The sequence below is a fragment of the Rattus norvegicus genome, chromosome 7 (assembly GCF_036323735.1).
Source record: "Rattus norvegicus strain BN/NHsdMcwi chromosome 7, GRCr8, whole genome shotgun sequence".
Lineage (NCBI taxonomy): Eukaryota > Metazoa > Chordata > Mammalia > Rodentia > Muridae > Rattus > Rattus norvegicus.
In genome coordinates this window covers 37,191,950-37,210,159 of record NC_086025.1, presented here as the reverse complement: position 1 = coordinate 37,210,159, position 18,210 = coordinate 37,191,950, and the positions used below count along the sequence as shown (strand labels likewise).

Genomic DNA, 18,210 nt, shown 5'->3' with positions numbered 1-18,210 from the left:
TATTACCCCTTTGCAGAAAAAGAAATCTGAATATATTTCCTGTTTCTTCTCCAGTTCCCATGTCCCTTGGACTCAAGTGTGGCCAGTGTTAAGCCTGGTGGTCATTTTCAGTGCGCATCTTGAACTCCCACCAGGGATGAACAGTTTACTTTTCCTAAATGACACTGTCCTGTGGTTGTCAGGACTATGCCTCTTCTGGAGTGCTATCTCTGCGCAGTCCTTTTTAGTCCTCTTGGTTATACCATTTCATCTCATAGGCCTCTAAATAAAAAGTATTCCCAGAGATCCATTTTCAGATTTTTACATAACCTATACTCCTTCCCATGACGACCTCAACTATTCTCACAACTTCAAATTGAATTTTTGTGGAGATGGCCTCCAAACTTTATCTTTAGCCTAAACTGTGCTCAAGAACTTTAGAATCCACATAATAAGTATCTACTCAAGACCTTCATCTGAATGCCTAATAAACAATTTTTTTTTATTACTTAACATTTTCAAAATGGTAAACAGTACCTTGTCATGTCCAAACCTGCTCTTCTCACAATCCTTTCTAAGGTTTAGGTCAAATCCCAACGAGTGTCTCTTAAATCCTCCATTTAACTCTGCTCCTATCACCTTCAAAGCAAAGCTAAAACTGACTACAGTTATCAAGATGGTTAGCATAATACCCAGTCTACTAGGTTGTTCCCATACCCTTTAACAGCTCTCCTCACAACTGCTATAGTCTATTGCAAAGGAAGTTTGGGCGAGACTAATTCACCTAAAATACAAATCAAGGTCTTTGCAATGATTATAAGACATAAGGCTACGGCTTTCAGCATCCTCCGTGATCTTTTGTTCTGCTATTGTTCATTGTTGACTCCACTCCAGGCACCAACCCAGAAGTGATGACTGCTCGGAATGTTGAACACATTCATTCCCACCTATTTGAACCATGCCATGCTTGCTCCGTTACCACCTTTAAGACTCCATTCAACTATGCCCAGTGAGACTTACTTCATTGTCTAAACTCGAATATACACCTGACCTCCAGGAGATTTATCTCCAGCATTACTAGCATGCCCATTTGAACTAATGAACCTCACATACTTACATGATATAGTGTTATAGAAATGCTAGTACGTTAGAAGCATAAGTTAAGAAAATTTGGTGGACAGACAAGCATTATTACTTAGTCAATGAATGGTGAGAGACTTTGTTATTTCAAATGCCAACGCAGAAAATTACTTCTGAAGATAAATGACAATGGTTAATGCATTCACCAAACCATCTTTGTTAATTATAAAAAATTTTAAAAGATTACATTTCCATTTTAATGTCTTCTGCAATCTATCTACTAGTAATGTTTAAGTAATTTTCACCATGAAAAAGATGATAGAAAAGTATGCATTGCTTACAAGTTTAAGCATTAGGAATACATTGTTGTAATTAATATTTTTTATAACTACTTAAAAATGTTTATAATTTAAAAATAGTTTAGTGGCATAACACAATTTTATTTTTATAAAAAGTTGTTTGAAATACAATAACATATGCAAGTCATTTACTTATAAAATATTAAGTTACCTTTGTCTTTTCGGAGCTCATTTTTCAAATCTTCAATAATAAAAGTATTTTTTTCCATTTCTTTCGTATACTGTTCTACTTGTTCAGTAAGCATCTTAATTTGACTGTCTCGTTCCTGGATACCCTATAAAATATTTTAAAATATCAAATATTCACTAATGTGAACATATATTTTTGTAATAAATAATATATTTCCTTGTGGCCAAACTGCTTCTTGTAAACAATTTTTTATTACATTTATTTATTTGTGTGTGCTTGTGTAGGCAGATGTATAGGATCAGGTGACAACTTGTAAGAGTTAGTTCTCTTCTCACCTGTGGGTTCCAGGGACTAAACTGACACTGTCAGGCAGGACATTAAGTATCTTTACCCACTTGGCCACCTACCAGAGCCAGGAGAGTAAGTTATATATTCCTCAAACTATGCTACACAACTGTTCTTATGCTAATATCTAAAGATGGAAAATGTTATTCTAGAACTCCTTAGTACTCCTGGCTTTTACAACTCCTGTTACGGTATTTTTGCTCATCATCCACTGAATCTTATTGGTAGCACTTTCTGTTTGTTTTCTCTGCTCTTTCTTTTCATTCAGTTCAGCTTCTGTGCCTTGCCCACTCCACTTAGAAACAAGCTCCTCATCACTGCTCTCATTCATTCCCCAAATACATCTCAAATCTGTCTTAGCACTTTACTGCCAAGAACATAAGAAGAGAAGGGCAGGGTTTCTTTCTGAAGGAGTTTGTTTTGCTAAAAATAACTTAAGTAGTACACTCACAGTTAAGCACACTTAACTTACTTACTTAGTAGTTTAGGCATAAGATACACAATAGTAAACAATAAAAAGGTAGAAAGGTATTTTAAAATCTACAGCTTTTTAATAGATACTAAGTAACGCCAAACTGATAATAAGTAATAATAATATAAAATAATTCTATTCTAAAGTGTTACACTAACTCTAAACTTAACTCTAGTTTTGCCTCCCCCATTTAGCTATGTGTGAGAAACTTCAGAGCTTGTTGCACACAGCAGTGGCAGCCAATGAGTCACATGGACAAACAGAAAAGACAGCTTGGACTTCAGCACGATTCCTGATATCACAGACCTTGAGAGGACTTTACCTGCTTCAGAGCCATAATGTTACTTTTATCAGCATCAAGCTGGGCATTTTTAAGTTTCCCTCTCAGACTCTGTAACATTTGCTGGTATTCAATGATTTCATCATCTTTAGAAGACAAAATTAACTAAAAAAAAAAAAAAAAAAAAACAGTAATAAGATCTGTTATAAGAAATGAAAATTAGCAGGCCACTAGTCATCTATAGACTATTATAAATACCTTTAGTACATTTAAAACAATACAAAAATAAAATTCCTTTTTTTAAATGTATGGTTTATAATGTGTGTGTGTGTGTGTGTATGTGTGTTCATGTGTGTGTGGAGGCGACAGTATCGCTCTCCTGAGATAGGGTCTTTCACTGAACTGATATCTTGCTTGCTAACCAGACTGCCTGCCTCTGCCTCCCCAGCATGCTTTCACAAGGTGCTAGGGAACCAAACTAGGCTGCATGCTGCCACAGAAGGAACTGGATTGATGTTGTCATTTCTCCAAACCAGGAAATAAAATTCATCTAATAGAAAAATGTCAGCAACTACAAGTTCACATAAATAGTGTGGAATTCACGATTCAATCCTCAAAGAAAACTCTCTGAGTGTCAGATCTCATTTCTAAACAAAAATTGATGTAACTGCAAAATGTTTTATATAAGATTTTATTAAGAAAACATTAAAATGCCACAGTAAAGTATAAAATAACTTGAATAAATAAAAGAATATTTTGTGTTCCTAGCTACAGGGGCCAAAAGAAATCAAAAAGATGTTCATAAAAATCCTAGAAATTGTTCATAAGAGTCTAAAAGACAAAACAAAAATAGGGATAACAGGTTATCAGGTATTTAGCCATGCAACACCTGTGAGTATGTGGTTAGAACACCACTCAATCAAATGAATCAGAGAGCAGGAAAAGTACTCAAGTGCAACGCAAGTTTTATGTACTAAAAGTAGAACAGTATTTCAGCATGAGAAGGGTGAAATAATAAAAGTCATTCTGCTGCATCCACTTTTTTAAAAAACAAATATACATGCTTCAAAGATTTAAAATAAAATATAAAACCAAAAGATACTGAAAATAAAATAGAATTTAAATGTTCTTCTTGTTTTTTCCTTTTTCAAAGTGTATTAACCAATTTATTTATGTATTCATTTATTTATACATTTAGTTATTTATTTATCTGGAGATAATGTGTCAGTATTCAGACATCCAGGTGGCCTTGAATTCAGGGCCCTCAACATTCTAAATAATAGGATTAGGCACATGCCCTGTCACCTAGCAATATTTAGAGTATCTAATAATGAAAGGCCAAAAATCATTAAAATATAATAAGTTTAATTATATAATATAAAAACAAATCCTTTATACCAAAAATTATGAGCACCAAAAAATAATAACAAACTAAAGGGATATATTTGCAATTTAGACTGTAATCATACTGGTAGCAATTGATTTTACCAAAATATTTATATATAGGCAAATTATATATATAAAACTTCTCATTAAAACACCACTTTCAAAAGAAAAACTGGAAACCTCCTAAGTACTCATTCATTATATGTACAAAAATTAAATATTAAATGTGATCGGAACAACTGTTTTTTCCAAAGGTTAGAAAATTACACTCCACGGTTGAAAACAAACCTGGGCTAGGGTTGTTCTTAAGGACCTGAATGCAGCCATGCTTATTCACTCATGGACTGTCTGTCCACTGCTGCTCCCAAGCAGAAACATTTACTTTCTAGGGCTTCACAAACTACCTGACCCCTTCACGGCTCATTCAGCTTCAACCCACTGCAACTACAGTTGTTTATGATATCGATCATCTGAGCTTCCCAGATAATAAACTACCCCTAATTGCCAATACGGGTTTGATGGGCATTGCCAGAAGGAGAGATCCTAGAAGTGACAGCTTTTACAGTACGAATTACTAATTCAGTCCTGTCAGTTCACTCACCATAGCAGCCATCCTAATCCTAGCTTCTGACTGGCTGCAGCTCTGGACTTAGGCTGGAAGGTGGGAATCAGACAAAGAAAGGGGTGACTGTGATAATCTTTTTCCTAACTCCATTCCTAATTACTCTTGCCTCGAAGGAGTACATACAGAGGTCTTAGAGCTTTTATAGCTAGGGCATATAATAAACTTCTAAAACAGCAACATGTTATTATCTGATATAGATCCTTAAGAATCAAAATCAAAGTTAAATCAACATCCAAACGGAGAAAAAGTCTTATCATGTGACATCGTACCTTCCATTCCTCCACTTTTGCATTGACAGCCATCATGACGGGATCATCCTCTTCATCCTTTGCTTTCAGAAGATCTGTGAGTTCTCGCACCTAACCAGTTCAAAAACAGTGCAAACCAGTGAGATTTAATGTGCTTACGTGTGCATATTTCTTTATGCACAAGGACATGCATACAGATGCGTTCTATTATATGTGCTAGTCATTACTGTCATAGTCCTATATATTTAAAGGTGACATGTAATGACTGTATGATAATAATAAAACTTTAAAACATTTAATGCTCCCCAATTGGACACTTTTTATGCTGCCACAAGTGAAAGAACATGTTACAAGTTACATATCACATTTCGTTTGCTGTGTTTCAGCCAAAATATAGGCATAAAAATACTGTATTGTAGTTTACATATCAGGGACATATGAAACATACATGAATCTAGTGTTTACATATTAACAGTATTCCCAAGAGTGCTCATGTGTATATGTAATCTACATTACATCCAAAACCTAAAAACTTCACAAAATCTAAAAAAAAAAAATAAAAATTTTTGAAAAAAATCACAATCTGGAACATTTCTAATCCCAAGCACTTTACTCAAGAAACTACCTTATAATACTAGAGAATCACATTTTTAAACATCACTGTACTTTTTAGACAAGCTTACTGATCTTTGATATATTTTCAGTGTTTTAAGAAATAAAATTAAATGTTATAGCCACTGGGTTTTTAAAACTTCAGGTCCCCGAAACTATTTCCAACACCCCTGTCTCCACGCCCTGGGGCATCATTTACTTTCCGCAAATGTCCAGAAGCACAGGTGCCAGCGAGAGGGCTGAAGAGCCCTTCAGGACAAGCACTGTCAGATGACAACAAAGCAACAAAAGCAGCACCCTACAAAACCGAAGTCTGTCAGTTCAGACACACAGCATCGAAGTCACGAACGCTCGTGAGACCAGGCTCGGTCTCAGCAGTGCTCTTACTTGAAGGCGGTAGTGCTCATTCTCTTTTTTGATCTGGTCCATAACAGTATCTGTCTGATGCACAATCGCTTTCATCCTGTTATATTCATCAGTCATCTTCTCCATTTCCTGTACAGACTCTTCTAGGTTTTTTCTCATTTCTTGGTTCTGAACTTCAATTTTCTCATTAGCTTCTGTTAAGGTCTAAAAATGTTAAGTATATACTTTAGAACAGTCTTACAGGAAACTGAAATTTATACCAAACTACAATTCAATAGAGGCATAGGGTCCTCTGTAGAAAAAAATGACTCTTGATAGACCATTAGGATCAACACAGCATTGTCCAGTTAAATCAAATTAAATGTCAAGAAAATTGTCTTTGGTATCTCAATTGGTTTTGGTACCCAAGATAGACAAATGCACAGGAAATAAATAATTGAAAATTCAAAGACACAATTTATTTTGTGTTTTACTAGTACATAGTGGAGCTAGAAAGATGTGTTCGTGAATAAAATACTTGCAGCGTAAACACGTGAATGCACAGAAAGCCAGAAAGTGCACAATGCATCTTTATTCCCAGTGCTCCTACTGTGAGATGGGTGAGAGAAAAAAGGTGAAGGCCTGGAACCTCTGAGCTAGAGCCTGGAGCGCAGAGTAGTGAGCCACAAAGGGATCGTACCTCACACAAGGCAAAGCTGATAACAAATACCAGAGGTTAGCCTCTGACCTCAACACACACGCGCCCACACACACACACACACACGCACACACACACACACATACAGGTGTTATACATACACAAAATAAAATAAACCACTTCATGAACACAGTGTCAAATACATACTCAGAAGTAATAAAGAGCAATAATAAATGTTAGCTTTATACCATCCTGACAATAAGCTTGTAAAACTGTTGCTCTGAACTGACTTATTCATTTTACCTGTATTTCGTCCAGATATTGAACAAGTTCATAGTTCTTTTTAGATAACTGTGATCGGTAGTCACTGTCCTCTCCTCTCCTTGACAGAAGTGATTCTTTTTGTGAATCTATTTGTTTCTGGTAGTCAATAATGTCCTGACGAAGCTGTTCATTCTGAGTTTAGAGCAAATGCAGCAGTCAGCATTAACCCACTAGCCAAAGCCAAAACACAGACAACAGGACAATACTATTGAAAATGACAAATCTCTATCCATTAGCTACCAATCCCAGAGCAGATCTCTAAACTCCCAAGGTTTAACTACACTTAGAGCCTCACCTTTTTCTTTAGACGTTTGTTCTTCAAAAGGACAGGAAAAGAATAATTAGAAATGAGAAAGGCAAAAGAAAATTAAAACTAACATCTATATGTTAAAGAAAATAAAAATAAAGAACATTTAAGAACAACTAAATGCATTATTTAAAATTGCGAAAGAAAAAAATATTAAATATAAACCAAAAGGAAGAAAATTCTAACTAGGTTCAAAAGAAATTTTAGATAAAACAATTAAAAGAATAGGACACTGTAAGTGGTGGTTAGAAGAACAGGAATGGAGAAAATGGTATGATCATATGTGAATTAAAACATTTCTGTTACAAGACAGAAAACTGTGATTTAGCACATACACAAAAATAATAGTATAGATTATAAGATTCCATGAGAAACAAAATTTTGACAATGCTGGACAGAAAGTCGTAAGAACAAACAAGATCCTTCCCAGATGGACCCAAGGCGGGGATGAACGAACTAATGGCCTTGCATTTTGGTTTTCTTTGTAATTCCCTGAGACAAAGTCATCTTGAAATGAGCCAGTATGACTATCACCAGTTACACAGAAGATTACATTCTGGTTAAAATACAATTTTAAGTAAACATTTTTAAAATGTGAGTCTTTGTTGAACCACCACAAAAAGTCAAAGTCTCTACTAACCTCTCTTCTTAATTTGCTGTTTTCATTTTCTGCCTCCTCGTTTCGAAGGGCCAACTAAAACAGGAAAAGAAAAAATAATAAGTTAAAACTCAAAAGTAATTCAATCTAAATTCCACATTTAGCTATTTTATTTAAATTCTTATTCCTTTCCAATAGAGAACATTTAACTACTAAGGACTAGTAAAGACTTCATTTCACACTAGAACACAAATAAGACAGAATTTTAAACTAAGGATTTAATAAAGTACAAAAGAAAAGGCTCAGCTTTAAGGGAAAAACAATACTATATACCAAAGCAAACTAAAGGCTAAAGAAGACAAAAATCTCAAAATTATATTTCCCAATCTCCTAAATAGTGATTAAGATCATTCCATGTATCCTTTATGCCAGGGAGAAATTACTCTTCCTCTTTATAAACTCTGAAATATCTAAACAATAAGGAAAAATGCAAAAAAGGCAGTACAGAAGAATGATGGAAACACGCTGAAACCAGATTGGCCTTAGTTTACATCCTTTGAGTATCAATTCCTACCTAAGTGCAAAAATCCACTTACTGTCTCTTCGGTTGACTTCCCGTCTCTTGCTGACTAAGAAATACGAAGTACTACAAAAGGAAGGTTAGCCATGTGGGATTATCTTAAATACGAAGATTCACGGAGAACATGTGTCTTACTTGTTCATTAACTTTCTTTTCTTTATCCAGTTCTTTTTCCATATCCTCTAATTCTCTATCTTTTTGTTCCAACTGCTTTTCAAGTTGGCGAATTTCATCACGTAAAAACCGAGTGTCACGTCCACCTGCAGACTGCTGAGCCATCTTTAAGTCATAAGCCAAGAATTAATTCTTCCAAACAGAAGCAATTCTTTAACTTGAAGGTTTAAAGGAACCAACAAAGAAGCACTGCACTTAAACATCTTAAGTGTGTTTCTACACCAGATATTGTAAGGCATAGGCATGAAAACACCATTTAAAAAGAACTCAGAGTTGGGTGGGTAGGAAGGAGGAGAGGATCTGGAAAAACGTGGGGAAGGGGAAGAATAAGATCAAATAAATGTAAATTTAAGATCGCTTTATACAATAAAAAAATAAATAAAAAACACCCTGAACTTATTTAGCTTTAATTTGTAAATCGGCAATCCATGAGCTCTCCTCGACCACCAAAAATCCCATGAAGAACGGACTGCAGGCTCTGTCACAGTCACTAAGCAGGGTACAAAGTAAAATGCAAAGGCTTAGAGACTGGAAAGGCTGTGAGCTAAACCGAAAGCAGCTTGGTCCTCGTCTTCTGCCCTTTCCCCATACCACAGGCTAGCTGGAACACACAGTCGTCTGTAGCGTAGTAGGAATGTTCTCTGCAGTGTCTGCCACTGCTCGTTCTGAGCCATGTATACACTTGCGTCAAGTGCAACCCGAGAACTGAATTTTCAGTCTTAGTGAATGTCAGTATAAAGCACTATGACTGCTTAGTACTGCTCTATATTTACTTCATATTCCTGTCAACTGGACCATGGCCCAGCCCTTGAGCCATTAGTCCCCTAAGCTTGCCTCACAGGCATCACTTCCCACAACACACATTACTGCTACTGTCCTCTTCCTCAGATGCTTTTCAATCTTTCTGCTTCACCAACCTTCCCACTGTGCTCTCTAAAAGCATCTCTAAAGTACAGATTTTTACATCCTGAGCATTTGTTTTTAACTAAACCCTACTTTATTTTCATACAAAGCTATAACTAGGTTCTTTTAAGAGTATTCATTCCTTTGAAAGTTGTTTGTACTTTCAGGATCAAGAAAACGTGACGACAGTCTCCTAGGGTTCCTCCATATCGTCACCAGTTTGACTGTACAAGGTATCGAGCTGTCCTGCACACCCCAGTACACTGATGGCATCAGCAAACCACTGATTTCCTGCTCATGCTTACAAGTCCTTAGCAGCCAGCCATGTGGCAGCTCCATCTTCTATCAAAAATCAGCCTGAGCCATTTCCACAACTAGATGACATTCACCATTCACTTTTTAAGTAGCTTTAAATAATAGGTTAAAAATGATGTGTTTCTTGATTTACTCCATTCCACCATTCCTGTGTCAGAACAGATCCTGCCCAGAGAAACATTTTCCTCAGTTGTTCTCTGGAACTTTCATAAACTCAATAGGCACAGCACAACCTAGACTTTTCCTGCTCTCCGACTCCACACTTCCCATCCCGACTCCAGTTTTGACATCATCCCCATTTGGCTCAGATTTCATCATCGATACTTTAAACACAGTCCCACCGAGGCCTTGAACTCTCTTCTATTCTTTACCAGCTGTCCGCCTAAGTACTAGCACATGATCAGTTCAACTTCAGAAAGCATTTATTACAAAGGAGCTTGAAATCTAGCCAGAAATGTGGAATGGCTTATCCACCTGCATAGTCAGTCATGTCAAAATAACGAGGACTAGACCTCCCGTCCGAGCCCATGGCCCTCCGTCTTCAGCCCCTTGTCTCTGTGTCTCAAAGGTTATCTTACTCTCACGTCTCCCACTGAACTAACCTCACAAGCAGAAAAACTTCCGGACCTCTCCCTTTCCCTGGTTTGTCCATTCAGAGGCTAACCCTTTCCTCCCACATCCCCTCGAAGCTTTTCAGAATCGCAGTGTGTTTACTTCCCACACACCTTCCCCTCTGCTGGTACTAAACTTTCTAGATGTTCTCTAGACTGACAGCTCCTTTCAGATATTAACCGTTTTTCCTTTTTTGATGCAGAATTCTTAGAATTCAAAGCACAAAAACACATTCTGTAAAATGAGTAAACTCTTGAGCACAAAGCCTTGTATTTTCCATCCCAGCAGTAGGAAAATTTGAAAATAATTTTAAATATTTTAATTAATAACAATTACAAGGAAATTCAAAAGCAAGAAAATACAAAAGGATATACCTCCAGTTCATTTTCCAGTTTCATTACTTTTGTCTTTAATTGATTTTCTATTAAAAAAAAACAACAACAAATGTTTCAATTGGTTAAATTTCCTGTAGTCAGACAGATGCTAAGTAAACTTCAATAAAATAGTACAATTCTCTGTAAAAGATTCCATCCTCTTATCAGATAATGTAAAGGAAAGTAATTATCATATACTAAATGCATAAACTATGCATTGTAGAAATGCCTCGATGTAGAGGGCAGAGGAAGACTTGAGTGCGTGAGGTCCTGAGTCAACGTGTACCTGCTGACACGGGCAAAGCCATGTCAGTAACTCAAAGTCTCAGGCCTATGGCAAATGGCAAAGCCTTCCCTCTGAGTCTGAGTGTGGATGTTGACAGAATCTGTAGAAAATATCCACCAGAGTTTGCTCCCTCTCATGGCTTTGACTCCGCTACAGAGACTACTCCTACTCAGATTAGCGAGCTCTGCCTCCCTGTTCAACTGTCTGCCAGCAATCCTGTCGCCTTGTTTATCTGTATGCCGTCACCTGACTTAATGTTCGGCCCTGCAACAACTCCACTACTCTGTTCAAGTGGATCGAATAAAGACACTGAGCTTCTGGGGTGTGGCAGCTTCTCCGTCAGTGAGCCCAGTGCGACCGAATCCAACTGTTCTGTGTGTCTGTGTTTTCTCTTCTTCAGCCCCTACCTCAGCACTCAGGTCAGTCCCTGGAACTGGGCAAGGATGTAGCCTCTTCCAATATGAATTGAATGCACACTTTATAGAATCTGATAAACTTCCAACCATCTAATAAATAGAACCACAGTAGTTTGGTTTTTTTTTTTGTCCTAGACGTTTACCAAATTTTGCTTGTTCTTCCCCAGCCTTTTCAACTTCTTCCAAGGCCAGCTCCACTTCTTGAGCTTTCATCTGAACATTAAAACAAGAGGGGGGGATCCGGGGTTATTTACGCTGCAATATAAACAGTGGAAATCGAAATGGTGTGAAATTCGCTATCTCAGTCTTTAGTGTGTGCAGTGACGGGCGCAGAGAGTCAGTCAGTAAGTAGTTGTTAACTAAATACTTAAGGCTAGAAATTCTAGAGGGGCAAGACTTTGAACCTGATTTTTCTGTTAAGTATATCCACTATTCTCAATGTTTTCATTATCTTTTTCTATCCCAATTGTTATTATTAATAAATGTATTAATCTCTTCTTATAATTGGAGCTAATCAGCTCTAATCCCTTCCATCTATACAATACATTTAATTTTCCTTCATAAGCATATTTCTATATTGGCCAACTATGATTCAAAAATCCTTTATTCGTTTCTAAAGTGCTAAGAGCCAAAATATGCCCTCAAATCCTTGGACAGTATACCCTAAACTACCAACCCAAAATCTGTTTAGACCCTACAAATTTTCTATGTGCTTTTACCTTAACGGAACGAATTAATACATATTCTTTCTCAGTATTTATTTATAAAGAATCTAGAATCCTGTCATTTCACAATTAGCTTTTAGGGGAAAGGTTTTGCATTTTATTTGACCCCCTGGTTATATTTCTTTATGTTACTCTTAAAAAAAGTTTCTTTTCCTACACACTCTTTCCCACAAACCTTCATTAGTGACTGAGTAATTCTGAACAGATGTATCATGTTTTCTTGATCTTCATTTTTTAGTTCATTTACTTCCACCTAAGGAAACAAACACACAAAATACATGGACTATTTCATACCCTGTGCATAAAATACAATCACTCTTCCGCTTATAGCGTTCAATTACTTGAAGAAGCAATTTCTATTCGTGACATTGTACCTCAGGATCTGTGTACAAATCATGTATTAAGTACCTTGGATAAGGATATCAATAATTTATCTGCCAACTCTTCTTGACGTGGCAGTTCATCTGGATCAACTTTGATTAATTCTTTCCATTTTATATTAGGTGGCATCTTGAATTCTTTCACTGCCTCTCAGTTCCTACAACAAAGCAGATGGATTTCAGCATTTTCAGGGAAGATGGCATTTGCAGTGTTTACATGATCATGATCGTTCTAACTTAACTCCCTAGGTGCTGGCTGAGAGCTATGGCTCCTGAACCGAAAAACAGATGCATAGGCAAACAGCCAAGATGAGAATTAGTTCACCTGTCACAGACTATACGATCATACACATGCTAAATTATTATTTCTTTGCTAAAACAAAATCGGAGCTAAAACCCCGAGTCCCCTTTTCCAAGTCCCTTATCATCAATGATGGTACCAACTCTCAAGATATTTGGAAGTTTTTGAATACCTCCTCCGATTCTGAGGACAGGGGACGAGAGGATTTTTAAAGTGGATAAATAAAGACTGAGCTAAATGAAGTGTGCGCGGAACCAAGCTCAAACACGGAGGCAGAGGCACTGCGGAAAAGAGCGATAGAAGGACTGGGTAGGTAGGCTGCACGCTGTCCCCCAGGATTATGAACCTGTGACCGACACTAAGCTGCTCCGGCTCACGAGAATCCACCCACCTAAACCAAGACGGGCAAAACAGCAGCAGTCACTCATCTACAGCGATCACGTCCGGGTTCGGCCACCGCCTGGGCCTCTCGCTTCCAATAGCTGTCCTCGCGCACTCAAGCTGCTCCCGCCAACTCTTCCCAAACAAGCCGAAGCGGCGCCGGCTGCTAGGCGACACCACTCCCCGCCCAGCCAGCCAAGGCCGGAACTAGGCCCCGGATACCAGGGAAGACTACATTTCACGACTGGGGGAAAAGCTTTACGGCTATGTTTCCCCCTCCAAGACCTTTTTTCACTGTGGATGAGGGAAAGCCGTGAGAAGAGGACTCTACGTCCCAGAGTGCAGTTCGGCGCTGCGGCTGTGCATACTGGGATTAGAAGTTTTGGGAAGAGCAGCGCGTTCCCGGCGTGCAATGCGAGAGGCTGCGGCCGCCCTGGAAGAGCTGGGGAAGGATCGGGAGGCGGGAGGAGCGGCTGCTAAGGTGCGGCCGCCCAGGAGCCGGAGCGTGGCGGACTATGACAGTGTTTTCTGCAGAGTCCTTCTCCGGTCCACCGTCTCCGAAGCTTTCCTGAACCATCTCTTGGCGGAGCCGCCCTCAGGTGAGGTCGGGGCGGGTCACTCAGCGGCCGGGAGGAGCTCAGGGAACATTTGCGTTTTAGGGAAGCTCTGTTTTGGGGCTGCTGGAGCGCCGGCGGATCTTACAGAGGTGAGAAAGTCTTCCAGCTACTCAGGTGTATGCTGGGGGCTCCCAGTTAGTGGCTTCCGTAAGAAGGGAGTGAATAAAAGTTTCCAGCTTCCCTAAGTGTCTGGGAAAGTGGAGCGCCCCCACCCCCACCCCCTGAGTTCATGCTCTGGTTGAGTGGAGGAGCATCAGGATGGACAGCCTCCTGCTGCAGCTTGCTTATTAGGTTAAGAAGTGTGAAGTGAAGGCCGAAGAAAGGGGAGGCTTAGTGCGTGACCAGCCCTGCTGGAGGGAGGAAGAAGGGCCATGCCAAGCTCTGGCATTTTGCTGTCATTTGCTGGGTACCAAGGGGGGTTCTTGGGTGAAAGCACCTTCTCGGATGTTTGCCTTCTTACTCTAGGAACTTTTTCCAATTCCACAGTCATTCTACACCAGCAGGTAACATTAGGAGCTGTAAACTTCTGTTTGAAACAGTGTGTCTCATATGTGCTTATGTATGTATAAATGGGTATATAGAGTAATTGTATGTATCATACATAATAGATAATAAGTAATTAAAAGAAAAATGTAGACAGTTAAAATTTGCTTTTGAAAAGATTTCTGTGGTTGTGAAAAACAAATAGCGCAAAAAAAAATGATATTTGAAACAAATTTTAAAGACATCATCAGATTTGTAGGCCTGTTTCTTCCCCCAAATACTGTTGTTTTGGAATTATTCTTGATAGAGGGACAGCAAAATGTGTGCTTACGTGTCCTCATTGTCCATGTAAGAGATTGGAGCTTGGAGAGGTTAAACACTATTTTCTCATTTAATGTAATGAACACATTCATTCATTCTACAAACTAATGCTTGTGAAATGTGTGAGATAGTTGCACTTCCCTCTTGAATTTTACTTGTATTTTACGCATTTTAATTTTATAGCTTCATTTGATCAAGAATATGAATTATTTTTCATGTTCATTTTGGCAAAAATACTAAGAACTGGAAAAAGTACTTATTGAACACATGTTCACTGGTATACTATATTAAGAATTTGCTGTTTTTAATCACAACACCTTGATTTTTTTCTTTGATTTTTTTTAATACATATTTTCTGTTACTCATTTACTACTATTGTATCTTTTGTATTGGTCTCTCCACCCATTACTCTTTCTTGTTCATGTTTGTAATATCTTCAAGTAATAAATTTTATTCTCTTCAGAAGGGAAAAGTTCAAAGAAGTAATTTATTGTAGCAGATGAAGTCAAGATTGTACATCTCGGGGTTGGGGATTTAGCTCAGTGGTAGAGCGCTTGCTTAGTAAGCACAAGGCCCTGGGTTCAGTCCCCAGCTCTGGGAAAAAAAAAAAAAAAAAAGATTGTACATCTCAGTGACAATCACAACTTAAAGTACAATCTTTATTAAATCCCATTCCGTAATTTTGGAGCTAATACACTTTTCTTGGCCCAAGAGTACAGCAGGAAACAAATTATATCGTGATGCAGGTCTTTATATTGTACTTATCTGTGAGTCAGGACATTTAATTGAAGTTCTTGTTCTACAGGTTGCTGTATAATTTTCAAATAGTTAAGATAGTTTTTCATCAGAATTTCTCCATTTTTCAAATTTTTCCAAGAGCTAGTTTTTGTGTGCCTGTTCTATAAATAGTGTTGCAGGAGCACTTGCCTGGACCCATGTTCTGTCTAACCTGGACTTGTGTTAAGAGTTTTGTATAAACAAAATCACTTTGCGAAAGAGCCTTACCTTTTATAATTGTTACCTCTGTTCTCAGTACCAATTGACTTAAATTCATTACCTATCTTTTGCTAAGTTCGCAAGAAGCTTACTGCTCTAGTTTTTAAAATACTGCGTGACCGTAAGACATATAGTAACTAATGTACAAAGTAAAGGTGTTTTTCAAGATTTTATCTTCCAAAGGACCTTCTTGTTCAGGCAAAGGAATGTATGCATAACAAGCAGATACTTGTCTCTCTTTAGCATGAGGAGGCCAGAAGGATAAGAATGATTCAACATGAACACTGACTTTCCATGCAAAGGTTCTAGAGACTAAAAAATAACAAAAAGAGGAAGTTAGAGAAGTTCCAAATGATGATGTTGATTTCCCAGGAAACAGAACAGAAAGGACTTCCCCTTGCTTAAAGATCCCCCAGAGTCATAGCTTTGTCTTTCCACAAGTATATCATTTGATTGTTAACCCAAGAAGCACTTAAGATAATTTGAAGGAATTGAATTTATATCTATAATATAGGTCCTTAGTGACCTTTGATCACAGTTAGATTTTGTATAGGTATATACTGATATCTCTTTTTTGTACACAGACAAATTGGGCATCTTATATTGTGCACGTGTGTAAATATGCTACTATCCACAATGAATCTTCTAGTGAGGAAGGAGTACTGTGTAGGCACTTTTCCTTCAGATCTACAAAGCCGTGACTGCACTCAGGATCTGTACTAGGACTAATTCTCCCTTTCATGATACACACTTTTGGGGAGTCTTCAAGGGACAGAAAGGTAAATGTAATGGTAACATGACTGTAATCCCAGACATGAAACTGAAACAGAAAGGTCCTAAGTAAGACCTCAAATGTACACACACGAACATACATACACATGCCCATGCAAGTGTGCACGAACACTTACATACATGCAACATACTGTATGTTAACCAAACACTACCACTGAACTACATTCCCTGCCCTCCAGAGAACCCACAAACATACATAGGAGTCTGAATGTAGTAGTCAAGTGAGAGCTGACTATAACAGCTTTCTGTTCTTGTCTCTTTATTCTACCTTGACATTAGTGATAAGAGCAAAACGTACGTGTGTGTGTGTGTGTGTGTGTGTGTGTGTGTGTGTGTGTGTGTGATGTATAAGAAGAATATGAGGTACTATTTATCCACGGTGGAGGACGGACCATATCTCATTTTTTAGTGAGCCTAAGCCTAGAGAATAAGATAGTTCTCAAAATTAAATCAAGTTCAGAGTTTTAATAATAACATTAGAACTGAGCATTATACTTACTAAATTGAGCTTCTGTAGCTTAAAAGTACTGTAATTTTTTTATTGGTATTTATTTACTTTACATTCTTCCTCTCCTTCAATTCCCCGCCTCTCATCTCACATCCCCATGCCTTCACCCCTTCTCCTCTGAAAAGGAGAGGCCTCCCATCCATATCAACCAGCCTTGGCATATCAAATTGCAGTACTAGGCATCTTCTCTTGTGGCTAGACAAGGCAGCCCAGTTAGGGGAAAGAGATCTAAAGGCAGGCAGGCAGGCAGAGACAGTCCCTGCTCCCACTGTTAGGAGTCCCACATGAAGACCCAGCTATACAACTCTTACATATGTGCAAAGAGACCAGGTTCCTCCCATGCAGGCTGTCTAGTTGACAGTTCAGTCTTTGTGAGCCCCTATGGGCCCAGTTAGTTGATTCTGTAGGTTCTCTTGTGGCTGATCCCTTGGCTCTTGTAGTCCTTCCTCCTCCTCTTGCAGAACCATGATTTTTAATCATACCTAACTATCTAGATGCCATAGATCTATCCAACTTTATTAAAATAACACTTTGTGCTCTGTAGTCTTTAACATTTAGAACCTAAAAAAAATCTTACTTTGTATATTATAAAAGGTCTTTTTTTAATTTAATTTATATTTTTAATTCTATTTTTTAAATATAAAAAAAAATCCTCAAAACGACTAACTCTGTAGTTAGCAACATTTGAAACTTGGGGACTTTCTTCCTTGGAGCCTTCCCTGCTCTTCATAGCTCTTTCTCACTCTGAATAAATCTATGTTTAATCTTCATTTAAAGAAAAAAAGAATGAGAAGACATGAATGTGTAGACAGGATTTGTAGGGAGGAGGAAGAGCTAAGAGGGCCGAAAGAGAGATTGACTGCAGGTCTAAGTAATAAAATATTATATACATGAAATTAGAAGACAACTAAGGTAATAAAAAGCGCCCATAAAGAGAAAAACCTTGCTTAAATGATTTAATTTAAAACTACGTTTATATTCATCTTTAATAAGTACTTAAATGAAATGCCTAATTTAAGGCAAACATTGGCAATGTAATTATATGTCATTTACTGATGAGAATGTATTCCTAAAGGTGTATCATTAAACTAATGTCATTGTATGATCATTCTAAAGTATATTTGCATAAACTAAAATAGCTAATACACTAGGCTATTTAATCCTAAAGGCCTACTATTCAGAATGTACTCTGTTGATTGCAATGCCATATATTGTATGACAACTTCACTAACTTTTATAAAGCTAATAAATTAAACTCAAAAACTAGCAACGCAAGGTTTTCTATAATTTGTATATAA

General features: G+C 37.7%; 2 protein-coding genes across 18 annotated transcripts in view; one reads left to right on the top strand and one right to left on the bottom strand.

Annotated features, from left to right (window-relative positions):
- Positions 1-13,395, bottom strand: part of Cep290 (centrosomal protein 290) — an 89,191-nt gene extending 75,796 nt beyond the window's left edge. For 12 of the 15 annotated variants that reach the window (XR_005486624.2, XR_005486625.2, XM_039079087.2 and 9 more), the window contains exons 1-12: positions 13,206-13,345; positions 12,542-12,671; positions 12,309-12,386; positions 11,552-11,621; positions 10,707-10,753; positions 8,464-8,607; positions 7,791-7,844; positions 6,823-6,975; positions 5,904-6,086; positions 4,926-5,015; positions 2,688-2,810; positions 1,570-1,693 (exon numbers count right to left, since the gene is read on the bottom strand). Coding sequence is in view for 13 of the 15 variants with exons in the window: in XM_039079087.2 (XP_038935015.1) it covers positions 1,570-1,693; positions 2,688-2,810; positions 4,926-5,015; positions 5,904-6,086; positions 6,823-6,975; positions 7,791-7,844; positions 8,464-8,607; positions 10,707-10,753; positions 11,552-11,621; positions 12,309-12,386; positions 12,542-12,643 (1,168 nt within the window). In the remaining 2 variants the exon portion in view is untranslated. Of the gene's footprint in view, positions 1-1,569; positions 1,694-2,687; positions 2,811-4,925; positions 5,016-5,903; positions 6,087-6,822; positions 6,976-7,138; positions 7,160-7,790; positions 7,845-8,463; positions 8,608-10,706; positions 10,754-11,551; positions 11,622-12,308; positions 12,387-12,541; positions 12,672-13,205 lie in introns of all 15 variants that reach the window. The other 3 variants (NM_001401003.1, NM_001135755.2, XM_039079085.2) reach the window with 2 other exon arrangements.
- A 214-nt stretch (positions 13,396-13,609) lies between these two features.
- The window catches only part of Tmtc3 (transmembrane O-mannosyltransferase targeting cadherins 3), a 45,095-nt gene continuing 40,494 nt past the window's right edge, over positions 13,610-18,210 (top strand). For 2 of the 3 annotated variants that reach the window (XR_010052970.1, XM_063263465.1), the window contains exon 1: positions 13,610-13,794. The gene's annotated coding sequence lies outside the window, so the exon portion shown is untranslated. The remainder of the gene's footprint in view (positions 13,795-18,210) is intronic. The other variant, NM_001135858.2, reaches the window with a different exon arrangement.